At 36.7% G+C, this 19,045-nt stretch overlaps 1 protein-coding gene and 1 pseudogene across 1 annotated transcript; both read right to left on the reverse strand.

The window, feature by feature from the left end:
* Window positions 1-1,227: 1,227 nt before the first annotated feature.
* LOC147488041 (uncharacterized) lies at window positions 1,228-6,064 on the reverse strand (annotated as a pseudogene).
* Window positions 6,065-6,832: 768 nt separating this feature from the next.
* LOC147488042 (uncharacterized) lies at window positions 6,833-7,252 on the reverse strand. The gene has a single exon (XM_086574239.1). It carries the CDS (start codon window positions 7,250-7,252, stop codon window positions 6,833-6,835), a length of 420 nt encoding a protein of 139 aa, XP_086430365.1.
* Window positions 7,253-19,045: the final 11,793 nt, after the last annotated feature.

The following is a 19,045-nucleotide window of genomic DNA, read 5'->3' on the forward strand; positions in this document are numbered from 1 at the left end:
GGGTTAACATGATGATCCTACTAGGTGGGATAAATAAAGGCTAATTGGTTCACTACTTGACTTATCAGTATGATATTCTGCTTCAAATAGACTACAAGACCTAATGGCTATCTCCCCAGTTGATGTCACTTTGTGATCGATCAAAATAAGAAAAAAAAATGAGACCATACAACGAATTTAGGCACAGAAGAATGATTGAGTCAACTTGGACTCTGAATTTACGTAAAAACTCTCCAATAAATTCAAAAGCTCCAATCTCACAGGTTAAGTCTCTATAATTCTCTTCTAGTTCACTAGGAGATTAAATTACTCTTTAATTTGACATGTATCAGGTGGCTAATAGTGCATATTCCACTTTGGCTTAGACTTTCATCAACAAAATCTATTTCTAGAGGTAGAAAATAGTCTAAAAACAACAATGACTTCAAAAGTAACTCTTAACTTCATAGATTCCTTGAAAATCAGTGGCTTTAGAAATCTAATTTTTTTAAATTTCTCATCATAGGAAATCACCATTAATCATACTATGTTGGACATATTTATTTTTCGCTAAACAAACATTTTGTTCCCACCCCCAAACTTCTTATAAACATTGTCCTCAATGTTAACATAGATGCGGAATTTAAAAGATAACAACATGGACAAGTAAAAGTATATAAGGAAAGAGGTTACCAAGAGTTTCCAAAAACGAAAAATAATATCTTAGAGTCACCTGTAGAAATTAGTACCTCACAAAAGATATAACAATGATAATATAAAAGAGGAACCAAGTTACTATAATGACTAAAATGTGTCACGTGTCTCATCCCATAGAGTTACACGTCCCCAAAAAGGCAGAGAAAAGGTGCTAGAGTGGAATGCATGATACACGTGCACAAAAGACTAGACAAAAATAAAAACATGGGTTGCCTCCTATAAGCGCTATAGTTAACGTCTCTAGCAGACTAATGCTTCGCACACCCAATTCTTAGATTAGCATTTTGTCTACCAACCAAACACAAAATGAACGCCCCAAAGTTGAAAAAAATTTGACAGAGTCTCCTTTGTATTTTCGACATTTCATAAATATAACACCTGTCATAACCTGAAAATCACAATAATATGTTTCTCATTGGTTGACCCAAATGGAGACTAGGGGCTGGAATGAAATATTTGGGAACAAAACGAAGCGACTCTTACAACAGAAAAACAAAACCTAAACTACTAAAATACAACAAGCATACTCATTCAGTCATGATAAACAGGATCAATAAGATCCACCTCTTCCACATCCTTATTAGCAAAACCATCAAGATATGGTTTCAAGCGTTCACCATTAACCTTAAATACACGACCATCCGTAGGATCCTCTATCTCAATAGCTCCATAAGGAAAAACAGTTTTAACAATGAAAAGACCAGTCCACCTAGAACGTAACTTACCAGGAAAAAGACGCAAACGAGAATTATATAGCAAAACTTTTTGAGTAGGTTCAAAAGACTTGCGAAAAATAGATTTATCATGAAAAATCTTAGTCCGCTCTTTGTAAATTTTGGCATTCTCATATGCCTCATTCCTTAACTCAGCTAACTCATTCAATTGGAGCTTACGTTGTGAACCTGCTCTACGCATGTCAAAGTTAAAAGTTTTAATGGCCCAGAAAGCACGATGTTCTAATTCCACAGGCAAATGACATGCCTTCCCAAACACAAGCCTATAAGGAGACATACCAATGGGAGTCTTATAAGCAGTCCTATAAGCCCAAAGGGAATCATTAAGACGTTGAGACCAATCCTTACGGTCTGGTCGTACCGTCTTTTCTAAAATTCGTTTAATTTCCCTATTAGATACTTCAACTTGGTCACTAGTTTGGGGATGGTATGGGGTAGCAAGTTTATGAGTAATAGAGTACTTTTTCATTAAAGATTCAAACGCACGATTTGTAAAATGAGTACCATTATCACTTATAATTGCACGAGGAGTACCAAATCGAGAAAATATATTATATTTCAAAAAGTTAACTACAACCTTGTGATCATTCGTTTTACATGGCATCGCCTCAACCCATTTAGAAACATAATCTACCGCGACGAGGATATAAAGATAGCCAAAGGAAGGAGGAAAAGGACCCATGAAGTCTATACCCCACACATCAAAAAGCTCAACAACCAAAATAGGGGAAAGAGGCATCATGTTCCTATGGGAAATATTACCCGTACGCTGGTATCGATCACATCCTAAACAAAACTCATGTGCATCTCTAAAGAGAGTAGGCCAATAAAAACCACACTGCAAAACCTTAGCAGCCGTCTTCTTAGGACCAAAGTGACCACCACATGCATGGTCATGGCAAAAGGAGAGAATACTACGAAACTCACTCTCAAGAACACATCTCCTAATAATCTGATCAGGGCATGACTTAAACAAGTATGGGTAATCCCAGAAAAAATACTTAACCTCAGCAAGAAACTTAGATTTATCTTGTTTTCTCCAATGAGAAGGAAACTGACCTGTAACAAGATAATTAACAATATCTGCATACCAAGGTAACTGGGAGACAGCAAAAAGTTGCTCATCAGGGAAGGACTCATTCAAGGCAAAAGACTAGTAGAAGACTCTATTATAAGCCTAGACAAGTGGTCAGCGACCACGTTCTCTGTACCCTTTTTATCCCTAATCTCAATGTCAAACTCTCGTAATAAGAGGACCCAACGAATAAGATGCGCTTTAGCATCCTTTTTAGAAAGAAGATACTTCAAAGCCAAATGATCAGTAAACACGACAACCTTAGACCCTATGAGATAAGACCTAAATTTGTCTAAAGTAAACACAACAGCTAACAATTCCTCCTCGGTTATACTGTAATTCATTTGGGCATCATTAAGAGTTCAACTCGCATAATAAATTACATGGGCCAACTTATCAAACCGTTGACCTAAAATAGCCCCAATAGCATAGTCCGACGCATCACACATTAACTCAAAAGGCACACTCCAATCAGGTGGTTGTATGATAGGAGCGGTAGTCAATAAATGCTTAAGCTTCTCAAAAGCTTTCAAACAATCATCATCAAAGACAAAATCAACGTCTTTACCAAGTAAATTGCATAAGGGACGAGAAATCTTGTTAAAGTCCTTAATGAATCACCTATAAAATCCAGCATGACCTAAAAAAGACCTAATATCTTTCACAGTCTTAGGTGGTGGAAGACTAGAAATGATATCAATCTTAGCCTTATCGACCTCAATTCCTTTAGTAGAAACAATATGATCAAGAACAATACCCTGTTGAACCATAAAATGACACTTCTCCCAATTCAACACAAGATTCTTCTCCTTGCACCTAATTAACACTAATTCCAAATGGTGCAAACCCTCATCAAAAGAATCACCAAATACAGAGAAGTCATCCATAAACACCTCAAGAAACCTCTCTACCATGTCAGAAAAAATGCTAAGCATGCATCTCTGGAAGGTACCAGGTGCATTACATAACCCAAATGGCATACGACGGTAGGCGAAAGTTCCAAAAGGACAAGTAAATGTAGTCTTTTCTTGATCCTTAGGTGTAATACATATTTGATAATAACCGGAATAACCATCGAGAAAGCAATAATACTTATGACTGGCTAACCGTTCAAGCATTTGGTCAATAAAAGGAAGAGGAAAGTGATCTTTCCTAGTGGCTAGATTCAACTTACGATAGTTAATGCAAAAACACCACCCAGTAGTCATACGGGTAGGAACTAACTAGCCATTCACATTCTTAACTACCGTAATACCAGACTTCTTAGGCACAACCTGAACCAGACTCACCCATTGACTATCGGAGATGGGGTAAATGATACCCGCATCTAACAACTTGAGAACCTCGGCTCTCACTACCTCTCTCATGTTAGGATTAAGCCGTCTCTGGAATTCACGGGTTGGTTTAGCATTCTCCTCTAGATGAATATGATGCATACAATCAGTGGGGCTTATCCCGTTAATATCAGCAATAGTCCACCCTAAAGCTGTCTTATGGTCTCTAAGAACCCTAAGCAATTTACTCTCTTGTTCACTATCAAGATTAGAAGCAATAATAACATGCAAAGTCTCATCAGGTCCCAAAAAGACATACTTAAGAGTATCAGGCAATGGTTTCAACTCAAGCTTAGGAGGACTCTCTATGGAAAGAACTGGTTTAGACTCAGAAGGAGAAAGAGGTTCTACCTTGGTTTTCCACTTATTAGTATCTAAGATTGGGGTGGCATCAAGCAAAGCATTTACTTTACAAATAGAATTATCCATATCAAAATCACCACCAAAGTGAGTTAAACAAGACTCAAGAGGGTCATCAGAATAACTTTCCAAGAAAGTCTTGTGAACCACACTTTCAATAAGATTAACATCCCAAAGATCATCAGGTTCAGGAGGTTGTTGAGTCACATTAAACACATTAAGTTTTATAGTCATATTACCAAAAGAAAGCTTCAACACTCCATTACGACAGTTAATGATAGCATTGGATGTGGCCAAAAATGGACGACCTAAGATGACAGGAATATGGTGTTTAAGATCTTGAACAGGTTGTGTTTCTAGAACAATAAAATCAACTGGGAAATAAAATTTATCAACCTGAATCAAAACATTTTCAACAATACCACGTGGAACCCTGACAGACCTATCTGCTAGTTGAAGTGTAATCGTGATTCCTACGAAAGTGAGTTAGAATTTTTGTTTTTGTTATTAGTTTAGTTTTGCTCGAGGACTAGCAAAATGTAAGTTTAGGGGATTTGATAAGCACGTAAATGCTATATATTTACGCTCAATTTTATATTAGTTAGTTTGTTTAATTTATTCGTTTGATTTAGTTAGCGTATTTTTGATGATTTTTGCAGAATTGGAATTGAGTTGATTAAAAGTGCCGAAACTAGCGAGATTTAAGATATCAGTGCGTGAGCTCCTAACATTGGGTGTTCAGTTCATTGGAGGTTTCCCGAAAGAGGGTGAAATGGGTTATTATTGGATTTGGATCGCATTTGGATAGCTGTTCATTGCATTTGGATCGCTGGATGAGCCTTTGGTTGGATTTGGAATATTGGGCCCAACTAAGTAAAATATGACACAAAAAGAGTAAAAGGATTTGGGCCCATGAGATTAAGTAGTCATGTGACCAGCAAGGGGGTGGATTTAGAATTATAGACCGGAGCATGTGCAAGTTTTAAAACCAGCCCGTGTGCACCCAATTAACCTACCTACTGGACCACCGGATCGAAACATTAATCTTCTCCATTTCCAATTCACGAACCAACCCAAAACCCCTCGGCGTAGGTTTCAATTTACCAAGACCAAGCTGTAAATAAACCGAATAAGGTAACAAATTAACACTAGCCCCCAAATCAAGTAATGTCTTCTCAATCATATGATCACCTATAACACAAGAAATAGTAGGGCATCCTGGATCTCTAAACTTAGGTGGAGTGCGGTTTTGAATAATCGAACTCACTTGCTCAGTAAGGAAAGCTTTCTTATGCACATTCAACTTACGTTTTTGCGTACACATATCCTTAAGAAACTTGGCATAAGAAGGAACTTGTTTTATAGCATCAAGTAATGGAATATTAATATGAACTTGCTTAAACATCTCCATTATCTCATTAAAAGTATTTCCTTTCTTAGCATGAACTAACCTCTCAGGAAAAGGAGCTTTTAGTATATAAGATGGTACAGGACTAGACTCGAAAGATGTAGGAGGCTCTAAGAACTTTTTAGAAGCATCACGACTATTAGAACCACTTACATCACTCTTCTCGCCCTCACACTCTATAGGATCAGATCTGACCTCAACATCCCTAGGCATCTCAACCCTATTATCAATATGTTTACCACTTCTAAGAACGGTAATAGACTTGGCTTGCTCCTGGTGGTGCTCTTGGCTCAAGTTAGAGCCTATTTCATACTGTCCCTTTGGATTAGCCACTGGTTGACTAGGAAACCTACCATTTTCCCTCTCATTCAAAGTATTAGCAATTTGACCCATTCGAATTTCTAACTTCGCAATAGATTGCGCATTTGAATGCAAACTCTGTTGGGTATCCTTTTGAAATCGTTGGGTGTCTTGATGAAATTGAAGGGAACTCTACATGAAAAGACTAAGAGTGTCCTCAAGAGATGGTTTCTTAGATGGTGGAGGTGGTTCTTTGGTATTCTTGAAACTGGTTGGAAGGAACTTGAGCATATGGTGGGAAGGAGGATTCACAGGTGACACCCCGGATCGGGTTTGATGCGGCCCATTTTTCCATGAAAAATTGGGATGATTCCTCCACCCAGGGTTATATGTGTTAGAGTAAGGGTCACCAAACGGTTTCTTATTATATGTGTTGAGTGCATTAGCATGTTCAGCTATACACTTATTGAACGCAGAGATAGAAGGACACGTTTGGGCTGTGTGCGCGGGACTCTCACATAGCTGACATACTTGACTAACTAACTTGACATGAGAACTCTCCCCTTTTAACTTCAAGGATTCCACCTCCCTAGCAAGATTGGCTAGTTTGGCACTCATCTCAAAATCGCCTCTCACTTCATAAACACCACCCCTTTTTGGTTCAGCAGCTACTTATACACTTTTATCATAGACCCTTCCTAGAGATTCCCATTGCTGAGAACTTTCAGAGATTGTCTCAAGAAGTTTCCAAGCTGCGTCCCCTTGCAAAGAGCGGATATCTGCCCCACTTCGGGACTCAACAAACTGACGGTGTGAAATCGACAACCCCTCAAAGAAAAACTGCACTAATTGCCATTTCACAAAATTATGGTGAGGACACCTCAAAAGAAGATCTTTAAATCTTTCCCAACATATATAAAACTCTTCACCCCTCTTTTTGAGTAAAATGCATGATCTGTTGCCGAAGGCTAGTAGTCTTGTGCATGGAAAAGAATTTAATGAGAAACTTAATGTTCAACTCATCCCAAGTAGTGATAGACTTAGACTCTAAGGAATTCAACCACAACTTTGCCTTATCCTTCAGTGAAAAAGGAAAGAGGTGGAGTTTGATAATCTCTGGTTGGACTCTAGGGAAGTTAAGAGTACCACATATATCTAAGAACTCCTTAACGTGAAGATAAGGATCTTCAGAATCAAGACCATGGAACTGGGGAAGCAAGTTTATGATGGCCGCCCTTAACTCAAAATTAGCATCACACGCAGGCAAATCTATGCAAGAAGGATTAGAATTAAGGACTGGATAATAGTAGTCCTTAAGGGTTTTAACTTCGGGTTCTGCTGCCATTTCTAACAAATGTTTTTCTAACTCGCCTTGGTTTGGATTAGTAGGTCCCTTATGAAATGTTCTTTCGATTTCCGGATCAAAAGGTGCTATATCAGGATTTTCAAAACGAGTTTCTACCATACACAACTTCTGACTCTAGATGATGAAAACCTAACTCTACCATGAAAGACAACAGACGTAAAATGAAAGATGCGGGATGATGCACAATCACAGAAAATAAGCAACAAATCTCAAACCGAATTGAATTTTTAATTAAAAAATAAATGCTCCTAAACCCGGATAACACGATTCCCAGTTCTTGTGCTAAAAGCACCGTCACTCGATCCATGTGTCAAACGAGCTTTCCTAGTGAGCGGGCTAAAACCTGTCCTAATGCAATATGTTTAAGGCTGGTCAAAGGTGACTTAACCAATCCTAAATGCAAGAAAAAAATATGAAAACAGACAAACACACAAGTTCAACCCCACCAAGTTAAAAGCGTACCTCCGACGTGAACCTTCAAGGGCCACTTGCAACGCCGGGTGACGACAAGCAAGCTCCTTTGATTCTTCTCTATTAAGCTTTGAACTTGTATGCTCTAATATATATATATTAAACCTGTAAAAATCAAAAGCAAACACTTAGACTACGGAATAAAACTAAACTACGACTAAACCTAAACTATGAATTACATTAAGTAAGACCCTAAAACTCGATTGTACCACTGCAATCCCCGGCAGCGGTGCCAAAAACTTGATAGGAAATTAGTCGGTCTAATTTAATTAGACTAATCTAACCCTAATTAAACCGCAAGCGCACAGCTATCGTTAAAAATAGTTGCGGCAAACGGGTCGATCCCACAGGGATTGCTACTTCGGACAAACGAGTATTAAAATTATACTTAACTAATTCGAACAATATTCTTTTATGGAAGTTTGAATTACTATTTAACTAAAATTAACTAATTACTATGAAAGTAAGAAATTAAATGGATTAACTATTAACGAAGAAAACACTAAGGCATTCGAATCCACCCTAGACCGTTGTAGGTTATCCTAGTCAAACCAGTTTATAGTTCTCTTTTAATTACGAGTAGCACGAGGGAAAGGTAACCCTAGCTTTCTCGAAGATATGATCCTGAAGCTCTTATATTTATTAGATTGATTGGATTTCAACAAACGAAAATATAAATCCCTAGCAAGAGTTGTCTTTTTATAGCACAACTCTTTACAAATTTATTTAAACAATAAACGTAGTGCATTGATATTAATAAGAGAATAATCTAACTATTAATTAGTCGAGACATGAAAACATGCAAGATATAATTAATGAAAGTAATCCTATTACTATCTAAAGAAATTAATCAAGTTTAATCTTTAAGTTCCGAGAACAGTAAACTAATTAAACATAAAAAAAACTTATACAAGTCTAGGGCTTCATCTTAGCCCTAGCTAATAGTTTAGCTACACATAATAATCAAACTGAAAGTAAAGTAAGGTGAGAAAAAACCCATGTCGACAGCAAGTTCCGCTTCGCCTTACTTCTTCTCCCACCAATTCTTGCTCTCCGACTCTCCGTTCTTCAGTGTTCAGTTCTCCCCCCTCGATATTCTCCTTCCTCTTGTATATATAGAGGTTTAGTTCAGGCAATGTTTGATTTGAATTGAAAGATTTTATTCGGTTGTAAAAGTTTCTGTAATTGGGCGATCGAATCGGAAAAAGCGAAGTCGATTCTTTTCCTGTTCGGTTTCGGTTGGAATGGAAACATGGGATTGGTCCTATGATTTGGTGGTATGTGAATTCATGGAAGGATTGATAGATTGGCTTGTTTAGTTTTGGAAGCGTGGGCACGTGTTCGATTTGGTCGGCCGGAATTTGAGGGGTTTTGGGTCTGTTCGCGAATTGGAAATGGAGAAGACTAATGTTTCGATCCGGTGGTCCAGTAGGTAGGTTAATTGGGTGCACATGGGCTGGTTTTAACACTTGCACATGGTCCGGTCTATAATTCTAAATCGACCCCCTTGCTGGTCACATGACTACTTAATCTCATGGGCCCAAATCCTTTTACTCTTTTTGTGTCATATTTTACTTAGTTGGGCCCAATATGCCAAACCCAACCAAAGGCCCATCCAGCGATCCAAATGCAATGAACAGCTATCCAAATGCGATCCAAATCCAATAATAACCCATTTCACCCTCTTTCGAGACACCTCCAATGAACTGAACACCCAATGTTAGGAGCTCACGCACTGATATCTTAAATCTCACTAGTTTCGGCACTTTTAATCAACTCAATTCCAATTCTGCAAAAATCATCAAAAATACACTAACTAAATCAAACGAATAAATTAAACGAACTAACTAATATAAAATTGAGCGTAAATATATAGCATTTACGTGCTTATCACTCATATCCCCACGAAATCATGACCACCCTTTGTCTACCCATTTTGTTTTATTATAATAGATAAAAACTGAAATTAAGGCCTTTTGGCTTATTTCTTGTTACAAGAAAGGGCCTATGTACCTCCGAGACCACGGACTGAAATCTAACACTTGATCCACCAGAAACCCAACGCAAATCTACCTATTTCTCTCTTTCCATCTTCCCTTGTCGTTACTATTATTTTTTTCTGCTAAAATGAATTCAAAACTTATTAGGGTTAATCATTAATAAGAAGAAGGCTAATAAGAATATTCAGTCTGTTTTTATTGACAAGAAACAACAAACGGAAGAAGAACAAGAACAAGTAGTGACTCCGTGGGAGGCTGCTTCTAAAGGAGATGGCAAAATAGATTATGACAAACTCATTACAAAAATCAGATGTCAAAAACTTGACCATTCTTTAATTAACCGGGTCCAACGTCTCACTAGTCAACTTCCTCATGTCTTTCTTCGCCGCGGCATTTTCTTTGCCCACAGGTTAGTCAGCTATATATATATATATATATATATATATATATATATATATATATATATATATATATATTTTTTCTTTGCAAAGCAATAACATGCCAAAGAATGTATCTTTGTATCGATCTCAATCATGTTGTCCTTGCCATCGTGGAAAAAAGAAAAATTAAAGGAATTCAAACTTAAATCATACCACTTGTCACTCAATTCACGTTTAAGATCATCCAAACAAGTTTCCAACTTGATATAAATATGCAACGAACCGCCTTTATAACAAAAAAACACCCACCACACTAAAGTCCATAGCACTGCAAAATCAAACAACCACACATGCATCATTAAAAAAATGTGGTATGCACAGTTGTCAGTGCATACCCAAAAAGTTAGATCCAATAAGAGATTTAAATACATAAAGCAAACTTGCCACATATATTAATAAGATTGTTAACAAAAAAAAAGTAAAAAAGCCTTGCAATTCTACAAACAAATAAAATGAATCAAAACAAAAATTGAATCGAATCAATTTCAATTTCAATTTGAATAATAAAGTTGAGACAAACCTTCAAATCGAATCGAATGAAATGTAGAATCTCTAGATTCAACTTTAATCTTCAATCGAAAACGATCGATCTTGTGTTTCCTTTTTGCTTGGCTTCGCTTGATGGTTTCTCTAATTTTTCTATTTCTAGTTAAATGAATGACTTATATACGAAACATAGAAGGGTTTAATTGGATCAAAAATAAAATAAAAAGTCAATTCAACATAGGCTTGTCCTTTTGACTAATTAAAAACAAAAAACAAGTTTTATTAGTGATTAACACATCTAACTTGTCCTAACCAATGATTTGTAAATCCAGCTTGTTTTATTAGTGACTAGGTATAACCCGTGCCTTCGTCATTATTGTTTTTACATTTCTTGATGCATGTTAGGAACAAAAAATTAATATATAATTCAATAAATTCACTGAATATCATTTGTATAGTGATCACGAAAAAAGCATAAGTATATTTTAAATGAACCATGAAGAAAAAAAAAGTAGAAATGAAAACATTCACTGTTAACTAATTTTTTTATTTTTTTATTGGTCGAAGGTTTTGGCAGACCCCAACCTACATAAAATTAAACTCGATCTCAAGTACGCATACCTCATAAGTTCTCCACAATTCACTTTAGAATTCAGTAGATGTACATTAACAATACCCCCTTTTAGACATAAAGTTGATATATGGATGATTTGCGGCTTGGTTGGACTCTTTGATGGAATGCACAACAGTTACGTGGTGTATCTAGTTTATGTATAAGCATATTTCTGCTACCAAATTATTGTACACCACTAATGTGGCTTGTCCATCACCCAAGGTCACCATATGGATAATCCAAATCCCAAATGATCTCTTCAAAAGTCCAATTCAAATTGGACAAGGACATTTTTCTTTGGGCTTTTTAATATCTATCATATTAATGTTCATATTTTCATTTGATTCCATGCATGCTTTTGTCAAAGAAGCCAAACCAATGTTGGAACATGTAAAAAGAAATAGTGTGACAATCAATAACGTGATAGCAGAACTATTACTCATTACACTTGAAAAAGATAAAGAAGTCTATATAAAATTGGATTGATTGTCACAGTAGTAATCAAACATAATAATATCATTTTCACAATATATAAAAGTTGCCAACTGCATGTTTATCTAGTCATATATAAACATAATTACCCTGTATGAGAAGCAAGCAATATCAAAAGATAAACTCATGATCCGGTATAGGAAAATCCCCAAACATCCTAAAATCAAAGTGATGGACTATCTAACCCTATATTGAATCAATTAAAGCCTAGTGCCCAATCAAAAATGGGTTGTACTTCTTGTTCAATTAACAATCCTTACAATGGAGAAAAAAATCTATTTTTTACTTGAGTTAAGGGGAAATATCAAAATGCTAACAAAAAATGTAAGTGGAGAAATATAACAAATACGGATAAAAAAACATATATGTCAAATGAATTATCAGCACGCGTAGCCATGGAATCCATCTAGAATGAATTCACATTCGGAAGGACAAAATCAGAAAATAGGCAAATACAACATAATAGAGTCTATCATTATCAATTTAATGAGTGTACCGGTACATTAATCAAGAAATCATACCATGAGAAATGTGTAATTAAATATATCAGGTGTTTATAAACCCTCGCACATTTTGTAGCAAGTAACCTTTGCTTCCTCTGAATAACTTGCTTCGAAAATTATTATGATATTATCATTAGCTACACATTCCAACTTAATAATAGCTCCAAAAACAGTTGCTCGTACTGCTAATGTGATACCCTTGGCATGGCTCAAGGAGGGGTATGATGGAAAGATGCCTAACACGGGTATGGGTGACGGTTGCACCATGGTGTGATCCCACTTCGCTTAAGCGACTGTCCAAGATCCTGGCTATAAATAATTGATTCACCGAATCTAATGTCGAGGCCTTTTCAAGCACAATTGGTTATTGGGTTGGTGAGAACTCCACAGTTAAATATGCTCGGGCAGGAGTAGTTTTCAAGATGGGTGACCTCCTGGGAATTCCCGTCTGGACAAAACCTCACCTCACACTGTCGAATGTCCGCAGTGACTAAGTGGGGACAATATCGACGTGTTAGGAATGGGTGGGTCGTTACAGCTAATGAGAGATAGAGAATTCATTCCCTTTGAATCAATAGTTAACTACACACTCTATACGTATTTCATGTAGTGCTCATTATGGAGATGCTGACCAAAAGAAGAGTATAAGACATAATGGCTTGGTCATTATTTCTAATTTCCATAGAGTAAACTGACAAAAGATGAAATCCCCTTAAAATTGGAATGATCAAACATAAACCCTAGCTCACATACAAAGTAACGACATCTTAATTGTACATCAGCAAGTATCATTGGTAGATAAAATCTGACGTAGCTTTGTTTTAGCAAACCTCTATTAAAATATGTGGTCGAGCTTTCATGGGATCTTTGATAATGTGATGGGGGTTTGCAGTCTACTCAATCCTAATAAATAAGCTAAGGGAATTCACATTTTTAGTGAGGATGGTGAATCAATGCAACCAACCACAGATTGTAATCCAAAGTATGAAACCATGAGAAATCAGACTATAGTTTACTTGGTCAAGAGATACGGCGCAATTCCTGCAAGTTGGACAAAGTTTTCTTAAATAGTTTATTTTAGAGTATGAACAAACTAATTTAGAGCACGCTTGAAAAGCAAGATAATGCGTCACTTAAGGTTGAGACGGGGATAAAGTTTGCTACCTGGAAATGCCTATATGGTTGCCATGGAATCTAGATCAACCCAAAGTTCATTGGCTTTCTTTTCTATTCATCACATGTTTACCACTACTTCTCAGACAAACAAAAAATATCATATTTGAACCTGCAAAACACATACAATGCAATTAACAACTAATATAATGGTATCATAATAGTTAAAATGTAGAATGTAGACCACTAAGAATGTAACTTGAATTGAACCAACTAAATAAAACAAACAATATGGTGAAGTAATAATTTTCAATAAACTTGAACAAAATAGGAATCTCAAATCAGAACATTAAGAAAAGTGCATTTAAAAAAATGGAAGATTATGTTTTTCTTTATTAAGGGGGTTTCTAGAAAGATTATAAAATAGAATGAAAATGAACCTATTGACACACTTGAACTCCTTATCAACAATTTTCTAGAACTATTTTGGTATACATCATTCAACAAATTCACATAGCGTTAAGTGAATGAAACTATTCTAATTGCAACGGTCAAATATACAAACCTATATCAAAACATAAACAGGGAAGATCTCAATTTCAAGACTACACAAAAATGAAAACAAAAATAATGAGATTAACCAATGTAGGTGACAACATTAACAATGACTTTTCTATTATCACTTTTATTTTTAATCTTTTTCGTCATCCTTAGTTAGATTAAGAGGGAGATTACTTGAGAGGGGAAGGAAGAAATGAACTAATTCTAAATCAGTATACAAATTAGTAGAACAAATTAATAAAAGCTTATAGTGAGAGTATAGAGAGTACTTGCAGAATTCATAAAGGTGTATATTCGGGAAGATGCATGAGAGGAAAAAACTAAAAAAAAAAATGTTTGTAAAGTAATACATGAGAGAGAGTGGGGCAACGTAAAAGCTGTTTCATTTGTTTGGACCATTTAAACTTTTTTTGGGGAGTTATGTGAGAGACTTGGAGAGTCAACTCTTTCTAAGCGATATGACTTTCAAAACATAATTCATTCAATTCATTAAAAAAATATTTCATTGAATTGGCATATATTCATTACACAAAATGTGATGAAGCAACTAAAACTTAAACAACCAAGACCAAATGTGTGTCAAAGGCTTAAATCATGTGTCATTATTTCGTGAAAAACATAATCCATAATTCTATCAGTTTACTACTATATGAAATGAAACTTAAGTGTCAATATATATCATTTCTCATATATTGATGAGGCAACTCGATATATAAGAATTACACAGTCAGTAGAATAAATGCCTAAATTAAAAGTGTGGCTCCTTATAAAACGACCTTGGTCCTATGATTATTAAGATATTGGTAAAGTGATATACTACAACATGAAGAATAAAATGAGAAAAAAAATAGAATTTATACATTATTCAGACCAATTACTAAGCATTGAAAAATAACTGAATAATCAAATATTGGAAGCAGATCAAAATAGGACTAAATCAGGCATGTACCTACCGTTAATGGTGCTGCTTAACTGGTCCTCTATTGAGAGATTTATAGAATTCTCTAATCTTACGTTCTAAATTTGTATGTTAAGGGACCCCTTGTAATAAACATGTTGATCTTACTGTAGGTTAACCAAAAATCCAAAAAAAAAAAAATTCTCTTGGAAATCACGGGGGTATTATCTGGAAGCACTCAAATGTAGACAATAAGAAACGTGGTTATGCAGACCTTTAGCTTTTAAATACATTCATGTTACAGAAGACGATGGACTTACAACTGCTTAATTCTATGAATCTCATTTCGCGATGACTGAAACCTGAGATTCAAAAATTAGGGTGCTGACATTTCTTCAACTGACATATATGCATGTGTAGTTACATAAACTATGATCAGATGTCATCAAACTAACTCCCACAATTTATTTTTTCTTTTTCTTTAAAAGCTTATTAATTATCCATAATTATCTTCCCGATTAGAAAACTACAAACAATAGTTCTAAGCCAAAAGAATTTGGTAGGGTTTGCAATTCAGTAGTATGAAGAAACCATTCGAATGGTTATTTAGGCAATATAATGAACACAAAATAAGAATAATAGAAGTTCATGTTGCTTTTTTTTTAAAACTCAAAGCAAATATGCATTATCTACCTATTTCGACCCCCACTTACGTGACAAACATCTATTAGTAGGGGTCTCCACTTTATTCATTTAATCGACAGGGCTAAAGCCTAATTTGCAAACCATGGATTGATGTACAGGCCCATTAATTCATGTGTCTAGGGATGAACCCTAGCCACATGGCTTGCCACTTACGTACATTAATTTATGTCCAGATTCGTTTCTTATCAAGGAGATAATTATCAATTAAGAGTCATGTTCAGTTATGAGTACTTGAGCTACAAGAAATCTCTACTCTATACATATAAATACCAAACTATTTTTCATACAGAACTACATTCTTGAGACTTAATCCCATCGATAATTTGGGTACGTAGGCAACTGAAAGGTACAGTCTCATCATTCACTCGATCACTATCGCTTTTTCACTACTTTTCTATGTTCTTCATCTCTTTTGTCACCACTTAATGTTTTGATCATATTTGGTCGAAACATAATTGGCGCCGTCTATGGGGAACTAGCGAAAAAGTCATTTTGAGTGAGAAAACTAATTTCCAGTTCATCAGTAAGTTATCCATAGCAATCCGCTAAGATGACTTTTCACTCAATCAGGTTGCACGCGACCCTACTGTCGTTCCACCAATGCGCCAAATTATTCAGTGCGAGGTTATTGCCTTTGACGATTCTCCATCCTTTGATGCGGATAATATAAGTCAAATGCCTCGATAAGTACTTCTTCTAAAGTTCAAGCGTGTACGGATCGGAAATAGAACAGTTACTACAAGCGTCATCTGAAATAAACCATTCCTCTCAAAGATGATGTGGCATCTATCGTACCACAACATAACACACGCCAACGACATCGTAGCATGTGGGATCATTTACGTGGTGAGGATGAGATTCCCGTTGTTCCCAATGTTCAGTAATCCATGAGTTCTCAAAAATAGTGTTGTATTTGTAACACCTCAACGTAACACACATAGTTGCGTGTGGGATCATTTATGTGGTGATGATTAGATTTTCGTTGTTCGTAATGGTTACCCACGAGTTCAAGACGATAAATACGGACTTCGCACTGGTTACTTTTCATGAATCTCAGCAAAATATTTCCAATTCATATTTGTTCATTGTCGTTTGATAGTGTCGATAGTCGTCTCATATTCTTTGTTAGCAAGAATCTTATATCAGCTGAATCGAGGCATTCTTGCATTGAGAAAATTACATTGGCCTTGTTTCTTGCTGACAGACGTCTTAAGCTTATTTCCAAGAAGGAATCATCGAAGTTTATATTGACTATCCGCTGCACAAGTTTTTTCGCAATGTCTACGAATTAAGTCACAGAATGGAAAAGTTACCTTAGCGCTTACAACATTGTCTCTAACACTCGTACAATTAAACATAGACAAACTTTGGTTTCGCTAATGACTGATTTTCTTAATGATAATATTCCTATATCGAACGCATTACTCGATGAGGAAAACGTCGATCCATAATTGTCATTACCTTCTGGGGGCGATGACTTGAAATATTTATCAGATATATCAGCTGATTGCTAGATTTACACCGATAGTTCGCGTAATAAGTCTGCCTCCGGTCTTGGTTTTGTCATCTTGAAGCTGAATGAAGACATAATTGAGAGGTCTCTATATTTGGGTTTTGACACTTCAAATATTATGGCCGAGTACGAAACTGTCATTTGCGGCAACAAACGGATCAATCCTACACAAAGATCGATCCTTCACACTAGACAAGACTTCAACACCCTCCAAGCAATATCCCAACACTTCTCAATATCAAATAACAAGCATATAAAGTAAAACAATTATTGTAAAGGAAGAACAAACCACAAGACGAGATATATCGTGGTTCGGCAATTTGCCTACTTCCACACTGCGAGTTCCAAGCTTTACTGGATGTCCTGAGTAACAGATTACAAGTCTCTCAATTCACTCACAAAGAATGAACACTCAACTCACAAAGAATTGCTCTCTTATAATCTCTCTCTTTCTTGGTTTTGGAAAAAGTTAGGTTTTCCAAAAAACTGATTTTGTTTTTATACCAAGAAACCAAAATCGCAGTTACTATAGCGAAGCCCACAAAAAATGACGGCGCTGGCGCGTGCTCATACGGGCGGTGGCCTTGGCCGAGCGGCGGGAAGCTGGCGTAAAACACTAGACCATGAGCTGGTCGCGCCACTCGAAAGCACGCGCGCTCACGAATGTGAAAAAACAGAGAAAAACTCGTTTTTTCTCTACATTCTCCACCTCGGTGAGGTTTTAACACATAAAACCAAGCCGAACACATCCAGCAAGATCACATCCAGTAAGAACACCTCCAGCAAGGAAGACTCGCAGTCAACTGCCCCAAAGGGCTATGCCCACACAGGGCTCTTTCAAACATGTAGGATTTGGAGCAAGTCCAAACAGTGTTGGAACTTAACTCCGGTGACAACTTTCGTCAGCATATCAGCAGGGTTGTCATGGGTGTCTACTTTCTCAAGTGCTACATCACCATCCTCAACAACATCCCATATAAAGTGATAACGGACATCAATATGCTTGGTCCGACCATGATGAACTTGGTTCTTCGCCAAATGAATAGCACTCTGACTATCACAATACACAGCAACACTGTTCTGCTCAATACCCAAATCATCTAGAAGACCTCGAAGCCATAGTGCCTCTTTTCGCCTCACGCCATCGCCATATACTCGCCTCGGTAGTAGATAGAGCAAATCAGATCTTTGTAACTGTAGCATAGACCTCCAACTAACCGGTGCACCATGCATCATAAACACTATAACCGATGAGTCGATCGTCGTCTATCTAGATCACCTGCATAATCATAATCCACAAACCCACTGACATAACAAGTGCCTCCACCATAAGCTAATCCCACATCCAAAGTACCCTTCAAGTACCTTAGTACATATTTCACTGCCTCCCAATCGCTCCCCGATTTGCCATATACCTGGCCGACAACACTAAGCGCCTGCGGAAATGTCCGGGTGCACACCATAGCATACATCAAACTACCCACGGCACTTGCATAAGGAACATTTGCCATATGCTTTTGTTCCTCCACCGAACTAGGAGAGAACTTAGCTGAAAGTCTAAAATGCCCAGCTAAAGGTGTAAAAACCGACTTTGCATTCTCCATACCAAATCGAGAAATTACTTTCTGAATGTATTTCTTCTGAGATACAACTATCCGTCGCTTCTTCCTATCTCTATCAATCTCCATGCCCAGTATCTTCTTGGCTCCACCTAAGTCTTTCATCTCAAACTCAGAGCTAAGTTGAGATTTCAACTTGTCTATCTCCACCATGCTTTTGGAAGCAATAAGCATGTCATCCACATAAAGTAGGAGATAGATGAAGTCATTACCACGAAGCCTTCTAAAGTAGACACGTAGTCATCATACTTGCCCGGGTGTACTCATGTTGCATCATGAATGTGTCAAAGCGCTTGTACCATTGCAGGGCGATTGCTTTAACCCGTCACATGTGGATGATTCAATTTGCATACATAAT

Source organism: Coptis chinensis, chromosome 7, assembly GCF_015680905.1.
Source record: "Coptis chinensis isolate HL-2020 chromosome 7, ASM1568090v1, whole genome shotgun sequence".
NCBI classification, from domain to species: domain Eukaryota; kingdom Viridiplantae; phylum Streptophyta; class Magnoliopsida; order Ranunculales; family Ranunculaceae; genus Coptis; species Coptis chinensis.